Source organism: Haemaphysalis longicornis, unplaced genomic scaffold, assembly GCF_048455015.1.
Source record: "Haemaphysalis longicornis isolate Haplotype H1 unplaced genomic scaffold, Haemaphysalis longicornis Haplotype H1 scaffold_4, whole genome shotgun sequence".
Taxonomy (NCBI): Eukaryota; Metazoa; Arthropoda; class Arachnida; order Ixodida; family Ixodidae; genus Haemaphysalis; species Haemaphysalis longicornis.
Window position 1 is genome coordinate 68282128 of NW_027526361.1, and position 24854 is coordinate 68306981.

The window sequence follows — 24854 nt, forward strand, 5'->3', positions numbered from 1 at the left end:
AATGACATCTGCCATTGCAACACAACCGATACTGAAAATACCTACTAACGTCGATCCTTCGTGCATGCGCCGTCCTTGGCCTTTTCCCAAGTTTTCATGGGGCAGGGCCAGGAGATCATGTGTTTTTCCTTGAAGTGTAGTAGGAGTTGGAGGGATGTGACAAATAAAAGTAAAAAAAAATAGAGCGCAGATTACGAGAAGTCATTGCCGGGAAAACAGTAACTGATTCCGGTTAACTATGAGGGCACATATGCGATTTCCAGAGGGGCAATGATAACATAATAGTGCACAGGGGCACGGCCTGTCCTCGATAAACAGCATACTTGCTCTACTCTGCTCTAGTACCCCCCCCCCCCCCCTCACTTCACCCAATAATTTGAGTCCCACTTTTTAAAATCTACTATACGCGGAATCCTAATTCCAGGGGGTGTTTTTCTCTGAGCGGGACAGAGCGTGCTGGACCCTGCTTTGTAACTGCTGCATTGCGGTGATGAGAAAGCATTAAATAGTCAATTGAGAGAAAAAGACGACGCCGGCGTTGGCGTCGGAAGCCGTGAAACGGCTCCCACGATTTTCTTAGACGCGTTTCACAGCGCGATGCGTTCCATATCGCGGTATGCTGCGCATGAGTAGACTTGATAAAAAAAGTTGCAGACATCTACGTTTGTATCCTAAGATGTAAGGCGCGATAGCGATACTCCGACTCCCACGGAGCGTTTTCGTACGCACGGACTGAATTTCCGACTTATGCTTCACGATCGGAGAGAGAAAGACTAGCAACGAGGGTTTTGTAAATCGCCATGGCCCAGGAAAGGCAAAGGCTCTCTGTGCTTCTGTGGCTTAAAATGTGAGCGTGAAAGGTTGCGGAGGCGAGGTGTTGGTCAGTTTTAGCGGGAGGCGTCAGTGTCAGCGTAGGAAAATGTTAATTCTATAATGTCTAGGCCAATTAAGCTGAAAAATGGTGCTTTTTGCGAAGAGAGAGAGAGAGAGAGAGAGAGAGAGAGAGACAGACAGACAGACAGACAGACAAACTAAAGGGTTATAAAGTAAAATAAAAGCCCAACCCGTACCACATACGTATCACGGGTGACGCCAATTAAAAATAAACTGGACCGAAGTCAAAAAGAGTTTTTAAGAGACAGGAAAAGAAGAAAGACAGAAGAGAGATCTATCACGCGAAACCAGGCCAAGGCAGGGGAGGCAATCAGCGGTAAATTTTAAACGAAAGCTCAGCTATGACTCAGCATGTCGTTCTTCATACATGTGATCCTGATATGCAAACATATATGCAGTTTAAGTGCTCCCTGATGGTGAAATCTCATGCTCAATGTTGACTCCTCTTGATCTTCCGTCTTGATCTTCCGTCTTCGTTCTCTGCCGTGATCCGATCTCATCTTCCCCTGTCCTGCTGGCCCTGAAGAACTTCGCTCAGGAAGAAATAGTTGGGATTTAGGAAAACGTGGTAAAGAGACGGCAGGCAGCCCAATGGTGGAATCTGCTGAAGTCTAGGTCATCTGATGCAGCAGCATCTTCCCTTGTCCTCCCAATCATCTCGCGCTGATATTGAGGTAACGGGCTGGTCAAAGCTGCCTTTCATGTTTTGAAGAAACGGAATATGTAATGTTAAAGTTGATCTCCCCTGACCGTATACCCTCGCATGCACATGGCTATGTTGCGTGCAAGAGGGTGGATGTTTCCTCGATTTTAGCAGAGTGTTAAACTACTACCTGATGTTCCCACCCAAAACCTCGACGCACATATGTTCGCATATACTTTTGGTTTTTTTTTTCCAGAGTTTCTGATTCTTCGGCGTTAAGACCTCGTTATAACATTGGAAAATATTGTGTCCCTAGGCATAGGATTAGAATTCATTCTTAACGTTTTTAGAGGAGGACAGTGTGGTAATCGTGATCGCAAGGAGCGTGGTATGCGAGTTCATGTGCCTCTAGGTCAATGCATCGTGTTCTTCCAGACTACTGTGTCCGGGTGTCCAGGTGAGTTAACTTTTTGCATTGTAGATGAAAATATCTCATCGAAGCGCTTAGGTATTCTGCCTGTAGAAAACACTATAATGGCCTTTCAGAGTATATAATGATGTTTTTCCTTTTTTTCGATACTTCCGCTAGTCGGATTGCTGAGAGGATATCTCCAACCTCTGTTTCTTTATTTTTGTATCTAGGCGCCGACATGCTGTGACAAAGATTGCAGGAGTAGTCAACTATGACAGTTTGCGGCCTCGTGCTTTCGTACATACCGGAGTCGGCGTATATGTCATGTTTCTGAAACTTTCCCCGAATGAACTTGATACTACTACCATATCACCCCTTGTGTAAGACTGGATCCATATTTTGGCCACTCCCGATTTTGTTTTTCAGGCCGGTCTCTTCGTGTGAGGAGAGTGGTTTCTCCAATTTCTTGAAATGCGTTAGGAAGACACAAGTTCAGGACGTATGCAGCGCCATTATCACCAACATCCTATTTAGGACGATTACAGGACGAAGGCTTCTGCCAATGACCTTCACCCGCTCCTGTCCTGCGCTTCCCGAGTCCATTCTTTGCTCCAAAAATTGTTATTTCTCCCTGCCATCGAGTTAATGGCCTTCCTTTTCTTCTAGACCCGTGTATACATGTGCATTCTGTTACCGTGATGGTCCGCCATTTGTTGGTTCGTCTCACGGTCAAAATTGCGAGGTTGAGGACTGCCTTTTATGCTGTCCTGATGATGGTGTTTCTTTCACTTTCGTTTGTGCAGGTGAATTTGTGGCACAGCAGGCTTTGCAATATTTGGCTCAAGATCTGCGGCTACAAGAGTCTTATCCTTTCTTCTTGTATTTTTCTTTATCTTCTCTTGGTTGCGCGTTTTATATTGTGGGCAATTTGTTAAAGATTATCGTTGTGTGTGTGTGTGTGTGTGTGTGTGTGTGTGTGTGTGTGTGTGTGTGTGTGTGTGTGTGTGTGTGTGTGTGTGTGTGTGTGTGTGTGTGTGTGTGTGTGTGTGTGTGTGTGTGTGTGTGTGTGTGTGTGTGTGTGTGTGTGTGCGTGTGCGTGCGTGCGTGTGTGCGTGCGTGCTAGTGTGTGTGTGTGTGCGCGCGCGCGTTTGGCACTGCCGGATGCTTCTGGAGCCACGCCGAACATTCTTCCGTGGCTGTTCTCTGGCAGACCATCCGTACCTATTTTTAAAGTTAGTTTTAACTCGGCCTCCGGGCGCCATCTGTCGTTTGCCAAAACGAGCTTGCAGCAGAGACAGAACAGTGCGAATATTGAAAATTATTTTGAAAACTTATGCGATTAGTCGTTATATAGTGGACTTTATTTTAGTTCTTTTCTGCTTATAATCTATGCCGTCCTTGGTTTCTGAGAGACTGGCGTTAATCATTTGCCCCCTGTTTTAGTTAGGCAACCCAATGTTGGTGCCGGCATAAATGTAGGTGGAAAACACGCCACGGTGGCTTAGTGGGTAAGGCGTCACGCTGCTGTGCCAGAGGATGGACGCGGGTTCGATTCCCGGCCGCGGTAGCCGTTTTCCTGATGGAAGCAGAAAACAAGAATGCCTGTGTCGAGATTTGGGCGCATGTTGAGGATCCTAAGAAAGCCGAAATTATTCCGTAGACTTCCACTTCGGTGTGCCTCGTAGCCCGCGTGTAGCCTCAGCGCATGAATTGCCGAAAATTTATAATTTTTGATCTTCTGGTGAAAAACACGCTTTGGTGTGATAGCGTAAGTTGCGGGCACGGATGGCGACCGTGTCTGCCGAGCATAGTACCGGAAACTGGGCGCTGAGTGAACATCACTGCGCAGGCGCGGCACCTGGTCAAAAAGCGTGTCCTTTCTTTCGTCTCCGCCGTAGTGTCAGTGTCCTCCTTTCCACAGTTCAGTTGCCGGTGCGCGACATTACAGATTCAGCGGAGCCCTCGAATCTTGCATATCTTCCGGGTTGCACCGGTGACGTATTTCCGTGGACGCCTAATGAACACGGCTGATAGCGGACGGCCAGGAGCCACGGGGAAATCGAAAAAAAAAATTACACCATCTTCCCGTAGGGGAAGCCGAGTAGTATGCGAAGCAGCCATGGGGTCGACTGAAGTTCCCACTAGTTTTCAGTTCGTCGTTTCCGTTGACGTTCAGCTTCGCGTGCCTTCGTTGTATCAGTAGCTTCTTGACGTAGTTTGAATGAGTGAAGGACATAAGGCGCGTTCGTAGCACATGCTCCCGTCTCGATTTGTAGCGCAGTGGGAAGAGCGCCACGTACCTCCCGTTGCGGCCGGAGAGTCGTGGGATCGAAACCGGGCGCCGACTAACTATTTCTTTTTATAGTGGACTGCGCTGACGTCAGCCAAAACGCTGGCGGGTTTGAAGAAACGTGCATGCGCAGTAGAGTGCGGACGGCGGACAACGACAACGAGGGAGGGAGGGAAACAGCTCCGAGCATGAGATGCTTCGCATCTAAAACTTGCCTGATAACGCTATCGCGTTAAAACAATGCAAACCTGCTTGCCGTACAGATATTAAAGCACAAAAAACATGCAGAAATAATTGGTAGTTTAAAAAATATTGAACGTTTTCTTCAAATATCCACAAATTTCTAAATCTTTTCTTTTTATTGAGAGTATAACCTATTGGCACATTTATCGGGAAAAAAAAGTAAAGGGACACTGAAGCGGTGTGTAGTGCAGATTGTGGTCTGTGGTCCCTGAGCCACGTTTTGACCACTTTGTATGCGTTTACGTGATTTCATATGACGTTTCATATCACGTACTCTTTCGGATTGACTTGACTGCGCCGACAAGATCAGTCGACCGGCCGCCTGCGGTTCTTCGCTATTCGATCACGCAGTGATAACTGAGCCCCGACAAAATTTGTGGCCGGAACAATGTGGCTTTATTTTGTTAACTTGTAGACTAAGCTTAGTGAACTTAATGAAATCAAAATAGCTCCCCACTAGCGCAAACGCGATCCGTATATTGGTGTTACGCCGCTTTGCTGACTTTGCATAACAATGTGTCTCTCGTCCACTCCCTCTCAATTTTTTAGGATTACTGATTAACAATTAGGTAAAATATTTGAACAAGGTGATGATGATGATGATGGTGATAGTGATGAGGATTAGAGGTCCTCCCTTTGTATCGGGACGCCGGTTGTCACCAACCGACTTGCCTGTGTTATTATACTTACCTGCCCTACCTTTAACTAACCTAATGGGTTTGCGCCCCCCCCCCCGTGGCTTTGATGATGATCGATGATGATAATTGCTATTGGTATCCCCTTTGCAGCGGGTGATGACGTGTCATCTTACCAAAAAGGGCTAATATACCTATGTTTTATACTCTTTGTTTAATACTAGCACTGCTTGGGGCAGGCACAAAAAAACTTATTAGTCACAAAAAACTTTTGTTTTTCTGTTACAGGTGGTAGCTGTCCTAGGCAATATCCCCCTCTCTGCTTTTCGTCCACCAGCATTTTAATTTTCTTTTCGTCGCCTCGACAGCCTTGAAGTTAACTTCCTCTGTGCTACCCTTAATTCCTAGGGCTTCTGGAAGCCGAATATTTCCCTCATGTAGATTTGGATGGATACCCTCGAATTCTAACACTATGTGCCGCATAGTTTCTGTTTCTTTTCCGCAGACCACGCATACCCCATCATATTTTTGTGAATACTTACCCACAAAGCAACCTGCTCTAGCCTCAAAAAGCAAAACACTTCTCTGGGAATTATCGTAGAAATTTTCCTTTCTGATGTCCAACTTCTCGGCCCTGTGCATCTCCAACGACGTTTTATCTTCCATTTTTTCTCTCCATTTATTCCCATCCCATCCCCCCATCGTTTCCCATCGCTCCCCCCACCCCCTTTCTGTTCTAAATTCTAATTCGGTACATTACTCTTCCTACGTCCCACTCTCTTCCCTACTTTTCTTCCACCACCACTCCAGCCGCCTCTTCGTCACCTCTATGGCCATGAAGATGAGGGGCTCCTCCTCACACCAAATCCCAAAGCCTCCGTCAAAGTCTCTTCCCCATCGTCCCGCCGCGGTCGCATCTCTGTGCAGTCTACGACAATATGGTCTACAGTTTCCCCATCCCTGCCGCAGCACACACGTTTCGTCCTGTTGCTTGTAGTTAGCCGTGTATGCCGGTGTTCTCTGACACCCCGCCCGTGCTCCAAAGAGCAATGCACCGCCTCGCGTCCCAGTGCAGTAGCGCCATCTCTCGGTATCATTTGTGTGTTATGTTGCTGTCGATTTGAAGGCGCCGTCGTATGCCAAGGAGGGCTATCCCGACGAAACAACGCGTATAGAAGAAAGGACAGCAATGCAGATGCTGTGTGTGGTCTATGTGGCCTGTTACGGCTTAACGCTGTCTTGTTTATATTGCTGCGACAATGTGTCGGGTTGACAATAAATGCAAATCGAAGCTTCGCTTTGAAACGCGTTTTGCCTTCAGCCGTCACCTTCAGATATTTGTCGTCGCGTATGTGGCGCCCCAAGCTAAAACTTCGACCAATCCTCGTTCGCGGTGGAGATTGTAAGACGAGCTGAATATCTCGCATATTTCGTTTGAAGTGATCTTTATTTCTCAATCGTACATTTGCACCTTGCGTCGCTTGACGTACACAGTGTGGGGCTGGGGGAACATGTCGTGGTTGTGGCGAAATCGTATGCAGCGCCCGTATTACAGCCAGCTGGCAAGGAAATACAGCAGAGTATACCAAAATCGACAGTTGGGCGAGGCGGTAGCCACTCGTTCGAAAATAGTGCAAGAAGCATGGAGAAGCCATCAGTGATGTACTCGCAATGAAATACTGCAAGCATGCAGTCTTGGTTTGAAACTTTCCCGCCGCGCTTTTGGTGGAAGGAGAGCAGTCATGGTGTAGACTTAGCGCTATATCGGTTCTGACGAAAGGGGACTAAGCGGGTGTGAGTTGATCTCTTTACTTAAGCGTGACCATAGAGAATGCAAGTACAGTTCCTAATACCGTCGCTATAGTCATAAATCTAAACCTTCCTCATCGCGCTCCTCGTTATTTTAAAGACGATAGTCTTTCTTGGGCTCCTTAAACCCAGAAATTTTGGTCTGTCTGTATGTCTGTATGTCTGTCCGTCTGTCTGTCTGTGACTCGATTCAGCCACCCGGCCAAAGCAAAACAATGCCTGCCCATTAGTCTTATATAGTCACAGCTAAATGTACCCGTCTATGTCCGGTGTAAGGTTCATACTTGTCGACATTGTTGAAGAAGAACAAGACATTACGCAAATATGAGACAGCAAATCAATACAGAAGTGATATTTGCAGTGTTCCTTTATGAAAAAATCAAACATGCTTGCTGTTGCGAAATTAAATACTTCATCAACTGCAGAAAAAGAATTCACTTCGCCGTCGCCTACTGTCGCCCGCGCCACTATAGCTTCTTGCGCCATTTTAAGAAATCAACCGGCGACAGTTACGCAAGGTTCCACTAGATAGGTTCCACGTTCTGCTTGCAACGCACGTGGAGTAGGGAAACTCGGTTCTATAAACGTTGAAGTAGGGCGCCTCGATTAACGCGCGTCTCCTCCGTACAGCAGCGTTCGCATCGAGACACCCGGTTTGGAGCAGTGGAACGCGGGAAATTTAAAATGATTTAAGCAAACCTTTGGCGTCTTTACCTTGGGAGGAGCGCGACGCAAAAGGAACAACATGAGAGGTGAGCGGCAAAGCGAAGGGAGGCATTTACTTCGCAATAGCCGATAAAGACTATCGTCTTTTGACGACATTTGCAACGAAAGGAGCAGATACGCGGCCAATTTTTTCTCGTTGCCCTTCTCGTCACCGTCCTGTTCAAACTCGACGTCAAACTGCTCGTCGAACTCCTTTTCAAGCTTTTCGTCCCACTCTTCGCTGCACGTCTCGTTCCCATGATCGTCAAACTGGTCGTCTCATTCCTCGTCCCCCTCCTTGTGGCTGTCCTCGGCAAGCTCCGCGTCGAGCTCCTCATCCGCGTCGTCCCCGAACTCCCTGTCACCCTCCTCGTCGAAGTCCTCGTCTCTCGAGCAGTCTTCACGGGACTAAAAAAGCGCATGGCTGTCATTGTGCGTCCCGCTCAAAATGGCTTCGTCTACGACAAGTTCCGTACTCTGTGTCGCATCGTGACCCTGATATGTAAACACTTCTACTACGTTTGTCTTGTACGACGACAGTGTATTTTACTACTCCTTCTTCCACAAACACTTCTAAAATAAAATAAAAAATACTCGCGTACATTTATTGTTCTTCAACAATTTTAACTTGTTTGGAAGGTGTCGTGTCACAAAACAGTGCAACAGAAAGCGTAGGAACTACGTGCTGCAAATGTAAGCAATGTAGCTAAAGTGAACGATGAAATGGCGGCAAGTTTCGTTATTTTCTTACATTCACCCGAGATAATTTATTGATGATTGTTGTGTCTCATCAACAGATTGTGTCCGCTATAATTAAACGCAATTTCAATTATTTGCTAATATAATGACTGGTTTACGCCTTTATAGAGTTCCCTACTTCTCAGCCTGAAAACTCGAGAGCCGTTCCCCTTCGTGAAGGTGGATGGCCAGCGAAGAAGCCGTAAATACTGTAACAACGATTGTCCAAGAGACTTATATATAGTCAACTCACCTATGATTTTATTTAGTTAGAGGTCAATCTGAAAATGGCTGTGTGGTGACTGTGGTATACACTAAGGGTTCAGCTACTACTTTAGACATACTATTCGCCAAATTTAAGTCAATGCAGTGTGTGGTTGGCTGACTTCTGTCATTGAAGTGCATCAATCTTAACTTTTTTTGTACCGAACTGCATGGGTCAACCACTTCTTGTCTTGTTTGGAAATTTTCACATTAAAGTTCGCGACGATTAACACTTCGGCCTGAGGATAATGTCTGACACAGTTGAAATGCACGCGCTTGAAGAGCTCGGTGCCACTTTTGGATCTGCTGGGGTGTATATACAGATAATGTGGAGATTATGATTCCCTCTTTTATTACGCATATTCATAGTATTCGCTTCGTATCCGGCTTAGCGCATGAGCTGGGCGTTTCCGGCGCTCCTGACAGTGCTGCTCTTGTTCTTTTTGTCATTCCTCACAGGCATGTTGCTCCTCTCAAGTCTTACTTATACGCGGCCTTAACCACAAAGTACGTACGATCTTCTTGCCAGCTGCTTTTTTATATTTAGATAAATGCAGTGGCGTCACAGCCGGGAGAGATTACCCGTCGTTCTCTTATGTCCCATCACAAGTTTTCATCTCATTTTGGCACTCCTCTTGTGACTTCAATGTGGATGCCTCCAAACAAGAAATGTGGTCCAGTTTATGTGGGAAGACTTTCGACTAGAAGAGGCCGGCATTCATAGCATGCTGAGTGGAGCACCTATTAATTCTTGACCGATTCTCCAAAAGAGTGTGATGTATAACTGGGTATGAGCCGGGGGGTGCTTTTTTGTTGTTGTTGACACATGCATGACACAAGAAATCCTGTCGACCTCGGCGTATACAGCTTCACTGTAAAAAGATAAGCTACTGCGTCGTTAAAACTTGTCTGTTTCATAGGCATCAAACGTGTTCTCTATTTCCTCGTTTCCTTTTTTTTTGTTTTTCTTTCTTGTTGCATTACTTGCTTGAATCTATTTTGTACAATTACCATTCTTCCGCCTTGCTGAGGCGTACCCCGTTTTAATTGCTCATTGTGATTTCAATTACATTTTTTTTTCGATTCAATAAGCCTTGAGAATGTTGCCTCGCGCTTTATTTTCAACGTCCCATGACATCCACGTTGACATAAAAACCACTTACTCTTCTAAAAAACTCGCCTTATTCTCGATGCTTACAACGATAATCAACTTCTGTCGTTTTTGAAATTGGCACTTTTTTACTGAATACAATAACTTGAGTTGATCTAAGCAGTTGCGTTGCGGCACGGAAGGGCTGTTCACTTCCATCCCTGAAATCGTACCGTGAAAGGAAGAGAGAGGTAAAGTTCTTGCCTTCTGTCTTTCTGGCACTGTTGTTTCAAGAATACAACGCACTGTGCACTTTTTTACGGGAAAATAAACTCCTATCAACAGATGCTAAGCAATTATGATTAAAACACTTTCAAAGCCAGAGAAATAAAAGGAGGGAGGAAAATTTCGCCATTCAGAACTTCAAAACTTGGCATTTACAAGCTGCCTTCGACTGTGGTTCAGTGGTTTTGTGAGCTACTCGGCGAACAGAAGCGATACCCGTGGACGCGTCTTATTTCTAAGCACTTACGTACAGAAAGGTTTGTTGGAAAAGAACAACTCAGGTTGAATTCAACTTCCAGCATCGTCACTCTCAATTTTTATTCGTGTGCAAAAAATGCAAAAAACTCCGAGCCGGCAATTATCGGCGTCCCTCCATCATCCCCTCCAGGTATCAGGCGGTGGCAGGCTGAGACAACACGGGGGCAAGAGCGTACCGCGCTCACACCCCCATCCTATTGCGGAGCAGCTGGACGAGGGCCTTCTCGAGCAGGGTCACCCGGTCGTACCTGGCCTGGGGCGTGAACGGAGCCGCGCCGACTTCGTCGTCGGCCGCCGACGTCTTGCGCAGCATCTGCATCACGTCCGGGCCGACCGCGCCACCGCCGCTGCTGCCGTCTTCCGAGCGCTTCCCGTGTCCTGCGCGGAGAGATTTGGGAGGTGCCGAAGGGTGCTTTCACAGCGCCAGCCGCAATAGCATTGTCATCGGGATCGCTTGGTGATGTCAACGTGCGTTCCCGCTACGGTACAATCTAAGGCACCATCGTGGTTCAGCTTCACCGCACTCAAATGACCAATCCATGCCGCCAACTAACAAAAAAAAAATCGGCGAATGACTGCAACGCGTGTACAACAACAACAACAACAATAATAATAATAATAATAACAGTGGTAGTAATCACCGTCGTCGTCGTCATCATCATCATCATCATCGCCACCCTCATCATCATTCTGGCTGTGTCAACCAACGTTACTAGACTAGTAACGCTGGTGTCAACTGCCGAACGAGAGATTCTCCCGAAGATTTCCTGCCACGTATACCGTGTGCTAGCTGAGTCCACTCCTTGCCTTCAGATTTTCGTAGTTCGTTCATTCAGTCATTTGCATGCCGTTTGACTCAAAAATGTGATCTGCGATGTAGTTTTACACAATGCAGAACGCCATGCTTGCAAAGCGTGATGCCACAGGACCACTGCCTTCGGATTATTGAGGGACTCTGGGAATCCTACGAACCGGTCGTCTCCTATAATGAAGAGACGTAGGCCCGGACTAAGGCTGTTTAGAAAATAAAATGTTTTCTCTCTGTGTTGAGTCAAATAGTATGCTGGACATTGTCATTCGCCGAATTTTCCATCTTGGTGGCATGGATTGGTCACTCAAGTGCATTGTTGGGGAGCTGAACGTCTATGGTTCGTTCTGAACATTACCAGTATCATCTAGAGCGACCACTGAAATAGACTCGCCGTTCGACTGCCGTTACGTAGAGTTAGTATGCGGATTCAACGATAATGTACTGGGCTTGGGTCTGTGAAACTTAGATTCCCTTTTTCGTCAAATGACTTTTTTAGTAAAGCATGTTTTTCGACATCGATTTTGCGTGTTTCTTTTTTCTTTTTTGTACGTCATGTTGTGGTATCATCTATAGGTCGCTCATTATTTTAGTTCCGCCTTGTGCAGGGAATTCCAGTTCTCTGCGGTCCCAGCCGCTGGCCGAAAATCTTCTCCTGAATAGAATATGATATATAGGTTTCCCTGTACCGATGCCGCAATAGACGATTGACCAGCAGTTTCTTTTTTTTTTTTATCGAAACTTGTTGGATTCCGCCTTTGAAAGTGTGCACTGTCAGTTGACGGCACTGGCAGATGTACAGGCGCAGCTAGAGGTAACACATAGCGCGTGGGCGCTCTCGGCGGTGCGCCACGACGGGCGCCGCGGGAACCTTGCACATGCGCGGCCAGTGCAAGAGGCAGAGATAGCTGCGCGTCGTCTGCTACGGTTTCCTCCACTTGGCTGCGCGCGCTCTTGTACGAAAGCATTGCAGCCATGGCGCTCTGTTATAAGGACCGTGCAACACTTCTTTCAACTTCTTTTTTGAAATCTTAAATGCTTGCAGAACGTGTTCACCCAACACACCCAGTACTTAAATTAGGGGGTCGCAAAGTACCTCAGCCGAAAATTACTGGTCTATGCTCATCAGATAACTTGGAAACTCGCCCAAAAGATTTTCCTCTCTTTCCCGGTCTTGAAGTTCTTCGACAGCCAGAATTACATCACTGAGGCCGTGTAGCGGCTGTTGGCCGGTTTTCCTTTATTTGCAGCAATGAACGCTTTTCGACAGCAACTTTAAAAATAAAGCCACAAAAACAAAGCAGAAACGGAAGGCGTATCCGGTGCGACGAGCAGATCACGCAGTGCCGCTCCGTGCTGGCGATAACTGTATAGCTTTCGCAGCGCTTCTAGACGCGAAGGAAAGCGTGAAAGCATTTATCGAAAGTGTTGCAGGGTCCCTTTAAAGTATTCGAACTGAGTTATCGAGGAACGTATGCAGGATGCAACAGAAAATTTTAAATGCTTTGTAATTTATCTTATAATAAATCTGCAGCATGGATTTACGATTACGTTTTGTTACAGCCCAGTGGCTAGATTGATCGTTTGTGTACTTTCGCAGCAGAAACGTTCTCCCTCCTGTATGGGATAACTCCAAAGCTTTTGTTACAGTCTTCTAGAATGTATGCATGTGCGCATGCTTTTTCCACGCTTGCATACTTGAAAAGCAAGTACCGGAACAGGTTGAATGTGGCCGCAGATATGCCACTCGGTTTAGTGCGACCGGGTCACGCATGGGTGAGCTGTCCGAAACGAAGTGGTGTGGCGCTTTTGTGCATTAAAACAACCTGTTTCACGCTCCAGTTGAGTTACTTAGTTACTTTATTTTCTTATCCCCTCCCTGCGAGGGGTCTGCCATCACTTCCACCGGTCCGCCAGGTGTCCCTGGCACATCCATGGCTGAGAACCACTGCCCTATTGGTCGCCCCCAGGTCTCTTCGCGCCAACCATTCTTACATCGAGGCAATGTGTGCCTAATTGAGGTGCAGGCCAAACCTCTGCCCCACCTGCCTTTCAAATGCCAACTTATTCTTTCCGTCTGTCAGAAGGACGTAGAATGGGGCTAGTTGGTGATGCTTCATACTGAATTGCGCTACGTATACAAGGACAAACAGGACACTAACAGGACTGGGACGAGGCGCGAACCTGCAACTGTAATTAAAAAAAGACGACAGAAACGGGTGACACCTAAGTATACACACTATAGAGCGACACTATGGGCTTGCGCGGCAAAAAGCGATAAAACCTAAAAACAAAAACATGAAAGTGTAGAAACAGATCTCCTCAGGCTACAACAGTGCACGAGAACACTGGCAGGAAAATGTGGGAATGAATGCTTGCGATAAGCTACCTTTCTCATCGTGACCCGCCGCGGTGGCTCAGTGGCTAAGGCGTTGCGCTGATGAGCCGACACAACGCAGGCGATGAGGCGCGCCGTAGTGGAGGGCTCCGGAATAATTTTGACCACCTGGGGATCTTTAACGTGCGCCGAAATCTCGTACACACGGGCGCTTTTGCTTTCCGCCTCCTACAGAAAAGCGGCCGCCGCGGCCGGGAATCGAACCCGCGTCCTCGTGCTCAGCAGCGCAACTTGTTCAGGCAGGATTTATCTTCCCAGAAACAATCAGCTAATTCACTTGCACCGGTTTCTGCCCCTTTTCCTATGGAAGGAGCGCAAAACATTACCGAACGTGGCTTCGAGTCCAGTCGCAAACTGTTAAGAATTTCAAGCAACGCGGTCAGCTGTGGTATATACGTCTGGTTGACAACGCACCACCGCGCCTGCAGTCGGCATGAAGTTCTGGCACAGTTTGCAGGGTTTCATTAACGATATATGGCCACCGGCGATCACAAGCCGGTCGCATGTTCTCGAGTGGCAACGTAAACAAACACGCCATCCCGCATTTCCGCGGATAGTATACATTGTGACGGCGTTTATCGCGAAATGTACGTCTTCTCAGGATGATAACCCTTCAAGTATCGGGAGCTTTGTCCCTTTATCGAGCTGTTCGTGGCTTTCGCGCGCGCCTTCGTTTACCCTGGCCCGGCGCCCGGCATTTCGCCATAACTCTAATCTTCACGCGTTTTGCTGCGGCCGTGTTGCCTTACGAGTGTCCTCTATGACGAGCGATTCTACCTAAACCTGATCCCGAATTCCGAGATGGTTTGCGAATACCGAGAACCCTCTCGATTGCGCCAGGTCGCGACTCCGAAGAGGAGACACCACCGAGATAAAAAGGCCTGCTTACTTTACCCTCGCCTCTGTTTTCTCGCTGCTTCGTTGTAACGGGCAGTACGAAAATACTTAAGCTGGATTATCATAAAAATAGCTACCTGTACCCGCCGTTCTCTAATCGGCATAGGCGACAAGAAAAGAGGGAGGCAGCCATATTGCCCTTCTGCAGCAATATTGCCATATTGCCCTTCACATATAAAGATATGTGCACTGAAAGCTCGGGTGAACAAGGGTCGGCATGCAGCCTGATAAATGTACAAAACCTTCGGCGGCAAGTAATGTAACTATTGGTGCAGCCATTATTTGTCCAGTTTGTGAGGAAACTGCCGCTCGTGTCCCACACTATCGCGTTGTTTAAAAAAAATCTTGGTTGCTCAACTGCCAATGATGTCTGCGGGATGATAGCCACCTTCGAGGGTATATATTTGATGTGATGGAAGCAGCTTGCCAGTAAATTTCTGCTGTCTGTTACACACGTCTTATAGGCTTAGATTAATCTCAAGACCGACAGGAAACGGATGAACGGAAGAAGCAGAAGCCTTGGCCAGTCAGGACGCGCCCGGAGACCCTTCTCCGCAGAACTTGAGAAAGCGAAGACGCGAGGTTCTCGCGAAGTGTTACGTAACCCGCGGTTCCTGTTGCGGCAGGAGTCAATTCACGATGAGGCACTCCACTCCAGAGAGTGCCGCCATTGCAAGGTCAGTAAGGATGTGCCGCTGACAGGATTCAGACCCGGTTAACGGTCGTATACACACGCACCCCGCACGTAATCTGGCGCTTTGACGCGTGGGTGTGAGCTTCTAAGGTCAAGACAAAGTGCCCCAGCTTCGACACGTCATCTCATAGGAAGGAGATTCGTTCAAGATTAAACTTATTAAATTTATGTGCAGTCCCATTCGTTGATAGGTTGTGGATATGAGGCTCATTTTAAGAGATTGCATTGCCATTATACTGCCAGACGAGAAAACGAAAAGGTTCTCGCTTGAACAACTCACGTTACGCTGCCTGTTGACACACGCATTTCTTCCTGTGGCTATTAAAAATTCAGGTTTCGTTCTTTATTTGAAGGAAATACCTAAGAACATGGAATATGGTAGGTGCTGGCGCACTAACACGCACAGCAACGTCCAGTATTCAGTACTCTATGCAATTAACCACGTCGGTGAGTAGCAGATAGAGAAGCGGGGAAAACTAAACGAGGTTCTACCACTCTGCGAGAGTGATCATGGTTCGCCTCTCCACCCCTGATTAATATGGGCAATGGCGGGTCTACTCTACTGATTTGCCGATGGCTCCCACAAGGAGAGGTCCTCTCGCTCCTCACTTAGGGAAGAAAGAGGGCGATTAGAGAAGCAGGAAGAATAAATAGCTTAGTGAAGAACGGGTTATAACGATGATTACGATTATGATGATGATGATGATGACGACGACGACAAGGACACTAACGATGTGCCATGGTGTACGCACGAACAAGCAGCATGTTTTACGGATTTACTGCAAGGAACATTTATTTATTTATTTATTTATTTATTTATTTATTTATTTATTTATTTATTTATTTATTTATTTATTTATTTATTTATTTATTTATTTATTTATTTATTTATTTATTTATTTATTTATTTATTTATTTATTTATTTATTTATTTATTTATTTATTTATTTATTTATTTATTTATTTATTTATTTATTTATTTATTTATTTATTTATTTATTTATTTATTTATTTATTTATTTATTTATTTATTTATTTATTTATTTATTTATTTATTTATGTGCCCCTAAAGGCCCTCGGCAGGAGGGTATAACATGGGGGGAGCTTGTGCATACATAAAAAAAACAAGACATACATAGGTGCCAAAAAAATCACAAATTACAAATTGTTGTTTCAGTACAAATGAAAAGATGCAAAAACAAGATTCTCATTACGAATCTTACGAGTGGCACATTTAGAAAAATACACAACGCGTACCTTACCCCAAAACACTGGCACTAAGTTGTGATGGTGATGCCCTAAACCGCACTTACGTGCTCCCTATTACAAGGAATGGCCAAGGGTGGAGAACACGAGGTGGTACCCTCGAATTTGTCGGGGGGGTGCAGCGGTTTGTCATTGTCGAACTTATGAGCGTGAGACATTCACGATATCGGGAGAAACACCCACGATGGTTTGTTTGTAAAGTCTTCCTTAAAAGTGTGCGAAACAAAAAGTTTTCACTCAACGGAATGCACGAGCCCGTCCTCTGACCTATTTTCTCCCCTTTCCCACGAGAAAGGTAGCCAACAAGATAGCCAACAACCTTACTGCCCCTCTTGTTTGCTATCGTAAAGGTTACCTGAAAAACCGCCAACATATACACACGTTGGCGATTTTTGAGACAGGCAGGAACGTTCACTGTCATAGCTTACTCATCGGGGATTATTGCTTTGATGATAGAGTATGTGCACGATGATGATGATGATGGCCAGCGGGGAATTTAACAAACTCCCGAATCTAATTTAAAAGTAATTTAGCTATCCAAAGGGATAAGCATGCGAAGTGCAAAGTGAAGTGTCGTCCTCACCTCCGAGGCATGAGTGGCCGTATAACTTGCAGCTATCTGTGGAAAGAAAATGTACACAAGAAACTCATTAGCATTCGCTCTAAAGACGTACGCATACACAATTATGTTTAGCTTTGTGAATCCCATTTAAGCGTGAAAAAAAAAATAAACAGGGTCGCCTGCGCGATATCAGCAGCACGGAATTATCATACGAGCGCGTCCGACTGCGATATTATTTTTCTGCGGCTTTAAAGAAAGTAAGTGAAGTAATTAAGTGAAAGTATGATGTTGGAGAGGGCGGTGCGCTGAGTGGAAAAAGAAGAAATCACCATCTAAGTTTAAGCCATGGCGGCACTTACCTTTGAATGACTTGTTAGGTGCGCTAGTATGGATGTTTCGGGATGTAGATTGCTTGTATAAATAAATAGCTCTACCGATAACAAAGGTCCTGCCTCCTTTATAAAAACAAGCTAATGACAAGTAGTGATTATCCTTTGCGAAATTATTGAGTGTTTTCACTAAGGTTAAAAAAAAACTATTTTAATCCTTATTGTTTTGCCGTATAACTAGCCCGTACTACCCCTTCTACCCCGAAGGTAAAGAAACATTACTTTTGCGCTAGCAAAAGCTTATTCTTAGAAGTGGTCACAGAGCTGTTCCAAGTCGAAGCCATTGATTTTTTTAATGCAGAACGAAAATTTGCCAGGTTCGTGAATGGCTTTGTCAGAACAAACTCATGTAGCGTAGGTTACAAAAGCTTTTCGACGCGAGTAAAAAATATATTTATTTGATACATATATGCTTCCTTTGTGTACAAACTTAGGAAAGAAACTGGAAAATCTTTTGGCAGCATTTCCAGCCGCTAAATAAAGGGCACAGTGTTATAAAAATCCCTGCCAATTAGTGCTAGCAGGAACTTGTAAAATAACCGTATGTATTTCTTATGCTTATAAAATTACACCTATAGTTGAGATGACCCCGGGGCGCGGGTTTTATTTGAAGAGAAATCTTGCTTTTAAGGCTCCGCTAGTCAGAAACGTAGCACCCAGAACACATCAATGGTGCAACGCCGTGCAGTGCAGTGCAGTGCAGGGTTAGTGGATCCGTGAACATGCGTGATAGATGTGCAAGAAAACGGACGGCAGACCATGAAACATGCGTTCATCTATCGTGCCAGCGGGACGCGTTGTTTTATTGTTGCATCCAAGAATGGGTCCGTGAAAGCTACTAGATTCCCTGAATATGCACAAGCTTTAAATCTAATCCCGGTTGCGACGCAGAATCTGGACTAAAATATTGGCACGACGCCAAAGACGACGCAGTTGCCTTGACGAAAAACACATTTATTGGAGCGAACTTCTGCTCCCCTAACAACTCAAAGAACACACAGGCGGCGAAGCAGCAGTCAACAAAGTGACGTGTGCGGGCGAGCGTCGGCGATTTGGATACCGCGGCGTCTGCTCTGCAGGCTTTTATCTTTCGGCGCGAGTGCTTCTCGAACCATCGATTTACATATCTGGCTATATCTGGTGGCTTATCAAACGTACCAAATGTGGAGGGGATTGCCATGCCGCTAACAACACCTGCCGAAATCTCGTACGCCAGCGTAATGGCAGTATCGTTATTTAACTTTACTAAATCAGTGAATAATTAATTATAAAATATCAGGACACCTAAGTATTTCTGATGAATCGCAAATGCGAATTCATTAAATTCCAGTAAAACGCTGTGCGGATGACGCGGCACTTAACCGATATTCCGCTATTGTGGGCGCCGCCACGGAGCAGAGGCGGCAGCAGTGCCCGCAGTAAGTGCGGTGGTTTGCCGCGCAGAGCGCCCAGCTTCGTTGGCGACTGCTGCGCCGGGGAGTGAGGCCGGCGCGTCGCTGCATTTCCCTCTTTTATCTTCGTTTTGTGCACGGCGCACCGGCGGTGACAATACGCTCCCCCAGGCGCGGTGCCCTTGCTAGCTTCACGACTTCGGAGACCAAACATCTGCGTTTCTTTGCGTTACATGAAGACGCGTTCACTTTGACCTTTAGCTGTGCTTACTTTATGAGCCCCACGACACGCCGCGGCCAACGAAAATTTATGAACCGAAACGAATGCCAACGCCAGACGCCGGATTTTTCTCTCATTTGTCCATGTATCGGTTCCGCAATAATACAGAAGAAATCCCGGCAGGGTAGTTAAACGGACCCGGGGCTTGTACTGTAATACTCACGTAAATAGTAGCCGTAGTGGGTGATTTTTAATTTGCCTTGCTTCAAACTGAGTGAGTGTAAACAGTATAACCAGTAATATAGTATTTCCGTGACTCCCCCCCCCCCCCCCCCCCCCCTTACTCCAAATTCTCTCAATTGGCATGTCCAGGTAACGTCAGTGCTCATAACGAAGAAAAGGTCGTGGCATAGTGTGAAAGCTTTCTTTTCCGTGCTTGCTGGATATTTTTGGTCGCAAGCAGTATCACTTTAAAGCAACTGTATTATAATTAGAGTTACGAGTATTTCCCGCAACCGTTTGCACCAATACTTGTCCTTGGTCGGCGGCTACCTAAAACGAAAGCCATACCAATACGGCACTCGTTTCTAAGCTTTCTGTGATTTCCTTCATGGGTTTCTTTGGGCACTTTGCTGAATTGTGAAAATAAGCTGACATATATCCGTAGATTGCAATGCCGTGAATGCAAATGTATCATTCTAGGCAGAAGCAAGTGTTTATTAGCGCAGGAAATATCAAAAGCGCGAAAAAACGGCAACAATGCTTCATACAATTTTCTGCACTGCGATTAGTGATGTCACAAATCGCGAATAGTGAAACGAGATTGGCGAAACTTATCCAAGCACTTTTAAGAAAAATGTAAGGTAAAGACAAGTACACGTAAACTAAATGCACGCGAAAACTTCTGCCAAGAGAGAGGGAGAATTCTTTAATGAGACCAAGGAGGTCAGCCCAAGATCATGTTTTTTTTTTTTTAAACGCGTACAACTCTGTTAGTATGCACTCTAAAACAGGATGACTGACTACCACGGGAGGCGAGACACGTCTAAAGTTTCGATTTTTCTCCGGTGCATTGCTGTGTTTTGCAAACGCGCTGAAATGATTTCTCTGACAGAACGCGAGTGGTACCGGCCGTATTTTACAATCAGCGCCAAACAAGCAAAAAACCAGGAGAGTATTAGCGGAAGCGACAATCTACCAAACTTGACGCCGGCTTTACTTTTCCAGCTTTATGAATCCTTCCTGGGAGGCAGCAGCTCACGGCTTACACATCACTTAGTCCTCAGTCGTCGCCGCTTGTAACGTGCCTTCGTACGTCAATAAATAAAACGGGAGGAGTACGCGACAGAGAAAGTGCCAGCATCAGTTATTTCTAAAGAAACAAAGCAACGTTTGCAATTGAACAAAAAGCGAAAGAGGTATGAAAGGTGTGGTCTTTTTGAACTTCGATTTTTAATGCACCTTCTACAATAAGGCCACGATATCGCTCATACCACCCTGTTTTGTACAACGCCCAACTTACTTTCTTTCACTATGTGAAAACAACAGTGTGGCACTTGCTTTGCTTGGCATGGTTCAATGAGAAAGGAGATTATGTTTAACATGTGTATTTTAAAATTTCGGAGGTTTTGCGTGCCGATGCCACCCCTGTGCTACAAGGGGCGGTTCAATAGAGGACTTCGGGTTAATTTCGACTAACTGGGATTCTTTCAAGAGCTCCGACAAAATCTCGGCGCACGGGCGTTTTCGCTTCCAGCCTCCACCATAAACACAGCCGCTCGTGGCCGGAATCGAACCCACGCCCTTGGTCTCATCAGCAAGACGCCTTACCCACTAAGCCGCCGTGGCAGAATTGTTTGGGATGTGTTAGAGGATGCAACACAATACGTCTGGTACCGTTATTATAGCCGTCTATCTGCGGCAATATCTCATTTTAGAAAATGTACGAGACGGCGCACCATGCCAAGAGAACACTCACCGCGTTCGCAGAGGATTTGATATTGTCCATGCTACATGTGTACAGGAACCATGCGCAATTAGGCATGCGTCGTAAAAATCTGTCCTCCCAACACTCCTGTAACTTGTGAGGCTGTTACACAACATGCAGGAACCGCGTCGCCGTTTTCTTCTTTTTTAGCTCTTGTGACGAGCCGAGGCATTAATTATTTTCCTTCTTTGGTTTACATAGCTTCGAGGTAGGAATTATGCAAGGACGAAACGAAGGGTGTTTCACTGGTCAGTGTTCTACAAAATGCGTGTCCATAAGACCTGTGTCATGCCTGGTTACCCGTACGCGTGAACGGGTCTACATTTGTGCAGGGAAAGGCATACCGGGATCCCCGGGAGTTCATAGGGATGGTCGGTCGTACAAGATGCAGGGTGTACAAAGGGACGAAAGAAGTGACGTATTTCTGGTTCCTTACACTCACCCGTTGTAGCCTGCCCCGACGACGGATCATGTCCTTTAGCTGGAGGCACGGACACAGACAACACACGAGCTGCATTTTCACTGTCTTTGTACGCTACAAAGCAGGTTGTCAAGGGGGAAAATGCTGTCAAGGAAACTTGGGGTGTACCAGGCAATAAGGTATTCTAGCACATTTGTGTGTGCTTTTTACACCCTCAGCGCGTCATACAAGTGTCGACGCGTTATTTTTGCAAATACTTGCCACCAACACTGTCTACGTGCATTGGGTTATTTAGCAAGCTGAATGGGCATTTTACAGCTTCACCAGCTGTTATCGCAACGTCCTCCGTAGGTTCACCGGAAGCATATGCGCGGACAATCGTGAATACAGCTCAAAGCCCATTCTACAAAATATTTTATGGCTGACAGCTGATTCTGGTTAGTCGGTGCACGTCGTTCGATCACCCTAAGTGTTAGTAATATCAGCTTGTCAAACTGTGTTGTTAAATTCGGCATAGAGATGTTCCAGAAACGTTGACTTTGGTATTTCGTACTTACTATTCCGGCGTAAAAGCGTGATGATTTTCTTGTCCCGTACTCCCTCTTCGACCGAATCACCTGCGAAGGGGAGGGACGTTACGTTGCGACTGAACCAAGTGGGAGGGACATATGGAGCTATTGCGAAAGATCCTCGTATAGCATGAACCCTCATGAGGCAAGGAACAGGGCGGCCTCTTGCGGTGAAATGTTCGCAGTCTAACCCATGTTCACTCACACCAGCGCCGCGTTATTCAGATCTCCTCCTGACCTTACGTCAAAATGTATTTCTCTCACGTGACCCTTGAGTGCTTACGCGCGCAAAACTGCTGCGTGACAAAGCGACTTGGTTAATTACGGGAACGCATTGTGGGTGAAACCAAGAAGGGAGTCAGGGAATTCCCCTGAAACTTCTTTTCCGCGGTCTACAATACCAACTGCATTGTTCCAATCGAAAGGTTCAGATAAAAGGAGGCACGTGCAGGTGTGTTTCCAGCCTGACGAAGCTCGCAGGACATCTGATAATTATGATCCACAGTGTAACCACGATCTCAGCAGTTGTTTCTAGACTCGCTACCCCATAGTAGTTAGGTTTACGCCAATAACACTTGACTGCACTCTGGACTTTGAGTGGATATGAACCACAAGTCATGCTGTCGCCAGGACTGTATATAATGGCACGCTTCAGTGGGTTGCAAAAGTTGAACTTTCTTTTTGTGTTGTTTTTTAATTTGACCTATTAGTGTCAATATTTGCAAATGTAGGCAATATTGAGGTCGGTACACCCTGAAAAGAGTACATCTTTTTCAGGGAGTTGTAGCAAGTTTTTCTTCGAGGTCCAGGTCCAAGCTATGCTTCGCGGTATTATTTGTCTTTTCGGACAGCGGTACCCACCCAAGAAATGATATTTACGATTAGAGGCTCAACGGGGCGGGTGAGGGGCCTAGAAAGGACGTGACATCGACGCGTGAACGAGAATCAAAGCAGATGCGCTTTCTTGCGTTTGAAAGATCGTCAGCTTTGCGCAAGCCTGTTGCTTATTTGGCTTTGCACACTGTAGCAGCTTTAAGAAAAGACACAATAGAACAACCCTTCATTGCAGATCAACTAGCATAATGTACACTCTTTGCGGCAATGCTCGCATTTTGTCCAGCTCTAGCGCTGAGCGGGAAAGCCCGCCTACGAGCGCACGCTGAGCGGTATTGCAAACCACCTGTTATGTCGCCAATTCCTCGTTCGCGCGCAAAGCGATTGACCGTCGCGCAGCGGCGCAAACTGAACCCCTCCAGCTGTGACGAAGCACAGGGAACCGGACATGCCTCGAACGCTGGTCCACGCTGACGCACGCGGACGCCGCCGCCCGCGAAAAAGACCTCGTGCGCATGCGCGCGCCTGCTCTCGGCGTCTGAATCACCGAGCTGCATGCCGAGCTGCCTCTTGCGCGGCTAGGACATGTGCGGGTTTTCGCCTGACTGTTTGAATTCCCCTGTGCGCCGTGTGCACACGTGTTTCACCGTTAACGGCCGTTGGTGCACGGAGAGTGTCTATATTGTAGTCAGTGCGTTTTGGGCAGATCGGCTAAGCTGTTACGCTGTCGGAGTGAGCACTCCGTTTGATACTTATGCCGTAACCCTTTTGACTGTATCCTAGTTATAGTCGTCTTCATCTAGTCACGGATTAAGCAATTGCAAGTTTGATTCTGGCGTCTCGTCGTCCAAACGAATGCGACTCGCAAGCAAGAATATAGCCAGTCACGCTAACGCGGGTCGTTAACGGAAGTCCGGTCGCAACAGCAACAGCGGATAAACCAGTAGTGCGTACAATCGTGGATAAATGAAACACGAGCGCAAAAATATAGGCCCGATACGCACATCACGCGCTATTTCTCACCACGTAATAAAAATATTACAGGCCCTGTCACAATGTCCAATCGCAGCACTGGTGCTTTAAACAAGAATACTTGTAATATCTGTGCTTAGCAAAATCCGCAAGACTTGTAATTTCCGTTCCAATAATCGCTACACGCAGTGTGTGTGTGTGAGAGAGAGAGAGAGAGAGAGAGAGAGAGAGAGAGAGAGAGAGAGAGAGAGAGAGAGAGAGAGAGAGAGAGAGAGAGAGAGAGAGAGAGATTCTTTAATGTGGGCTGGAGAGGTCAGCTCTGCTAGCGGCAGTGCTTGCTATGCCAGATGGGGATGATTACAATGCAGTGAAGTGAATGTGAGAGATCGGGAAAGCAGCAATAGAGAAAAAAAAGTTAAATAAAAATGGCACGGAATGTAGTGCAAGAAAAAAACTCGAAATAAAGTTAAGGAAAAGAAAAAAAATGAGCTACATGCAGTGTTGTTAGTATCACGTTGAATAATTCGGCTGGTTTTACAAAGTGAATGTGCAAAATGTTTCCCACCACCGCCTTTCTAAGGGCTTAAGGGCTGTGTAAGTGTCACTAATACCCATTATCTTAGTGACTCGGCCTTCGTTTTGTTGCTCAGGGTATATGAAGAAGTTGACACGATTTCCGCTGCTCTTGCACGCATAAAATCGAAGAGAGCTGTTCGACCACGGAACATTTTAAACGACCTAATTAATATATAGCGACAAGGAGCTCCTTGTCGCTATATAGTAGGTTGTTTAAAATTTTTCTTGAAGTCTCGACTTCAAGAAAGTTGGAATTAACAGGATAAAACGCTCACAAAGAGAACACGTCTCTGGCACGCGTTCATATTCGCGTAAGTTCACGCTGAGTGGTGCTATCGTATGCATAGAGTTTCATACTAGTATATACTAGAGGGAAATCGATCGCTGAAGTCGCGGGCCGCCGTAGGTGGCGCCATTGCCGCTAGCAATGTTCCTCGCCTACTTGGCTTAGCTAGCAATACGGCTTCTTTTGTCTCGAAGCCAAAATCAACAAGAGATGGTAACATTTTTTTCTTGATCATCGTGCATGAAGCTTATCAATAATTACTGACAAATTAATATTTTTCGAGGTTCAATTTTACAATAACAAAACAAATTTCATAAA

The 24854-nt window shown here is 46.1% G+C and overlaps 1 protein-coding gene and 1 long non-coding RNA gene across 5 annotated transcripts in view; one reads left to right on the forward strand and one right to left on the reverse strand.

Moving 5' to 3' along the window:
- LOC144178882 (uncharacterized) overlaps window positions 1–24854 on the forward strand; it is a 31480-nt gene that overhangs the window by 6491 nt on the left and 135 nt on the right. The window contains exon 3 of one of the 2 annotated variants that reach the window (XR_013324082.1): window positions 9093–9140. The exons of the other annotated variant lie outside the window; for it this stretch is intronic. This is a non-coding gene — a long non-coding RNA (uncharacterized LOC144178882). Of the gene's footprint in view, window positions 1–9092; window positions 9141–24854 lie in introns of those variants that run through there. 2 annotated transcript variants of the gene reach the window in all.
- The window catches only part of Ccha2 (neuropeptide CCHamide-2), a 30000-nt gene continuing 15436 nt past the window's right edge, over window positions 10291–24854 (reverse strand). Inside the window, exons 2-5 of one of the 3 annotated variants that reach the window (XM_077707032.1) lie at window positions 21857–21916; window positions 21315–21359; window positions 16913–16948; window positions 10291–10644 (exon numbers count right to left, since the gene is read on the reverse strand). In XM_077707032.1, the coding sequence (XP_077563158.1) occupies window positions 10448–10644; window positions 16913–16948; window positions 21315–21359; window positions 21857–21916 (338 nt within the window). In that variant the 3' untranslated portion in view covers window positions 10291–10447. The remainder of the gene's footprint in view (window positions 10645–16912; window positions 16949–21314; window positions 21360–21856; window positions 21917–24854) is intronic. The other 2 variants (XM_077707033.1, XM_077707034.1) reach the window with 2 other exon arrangements.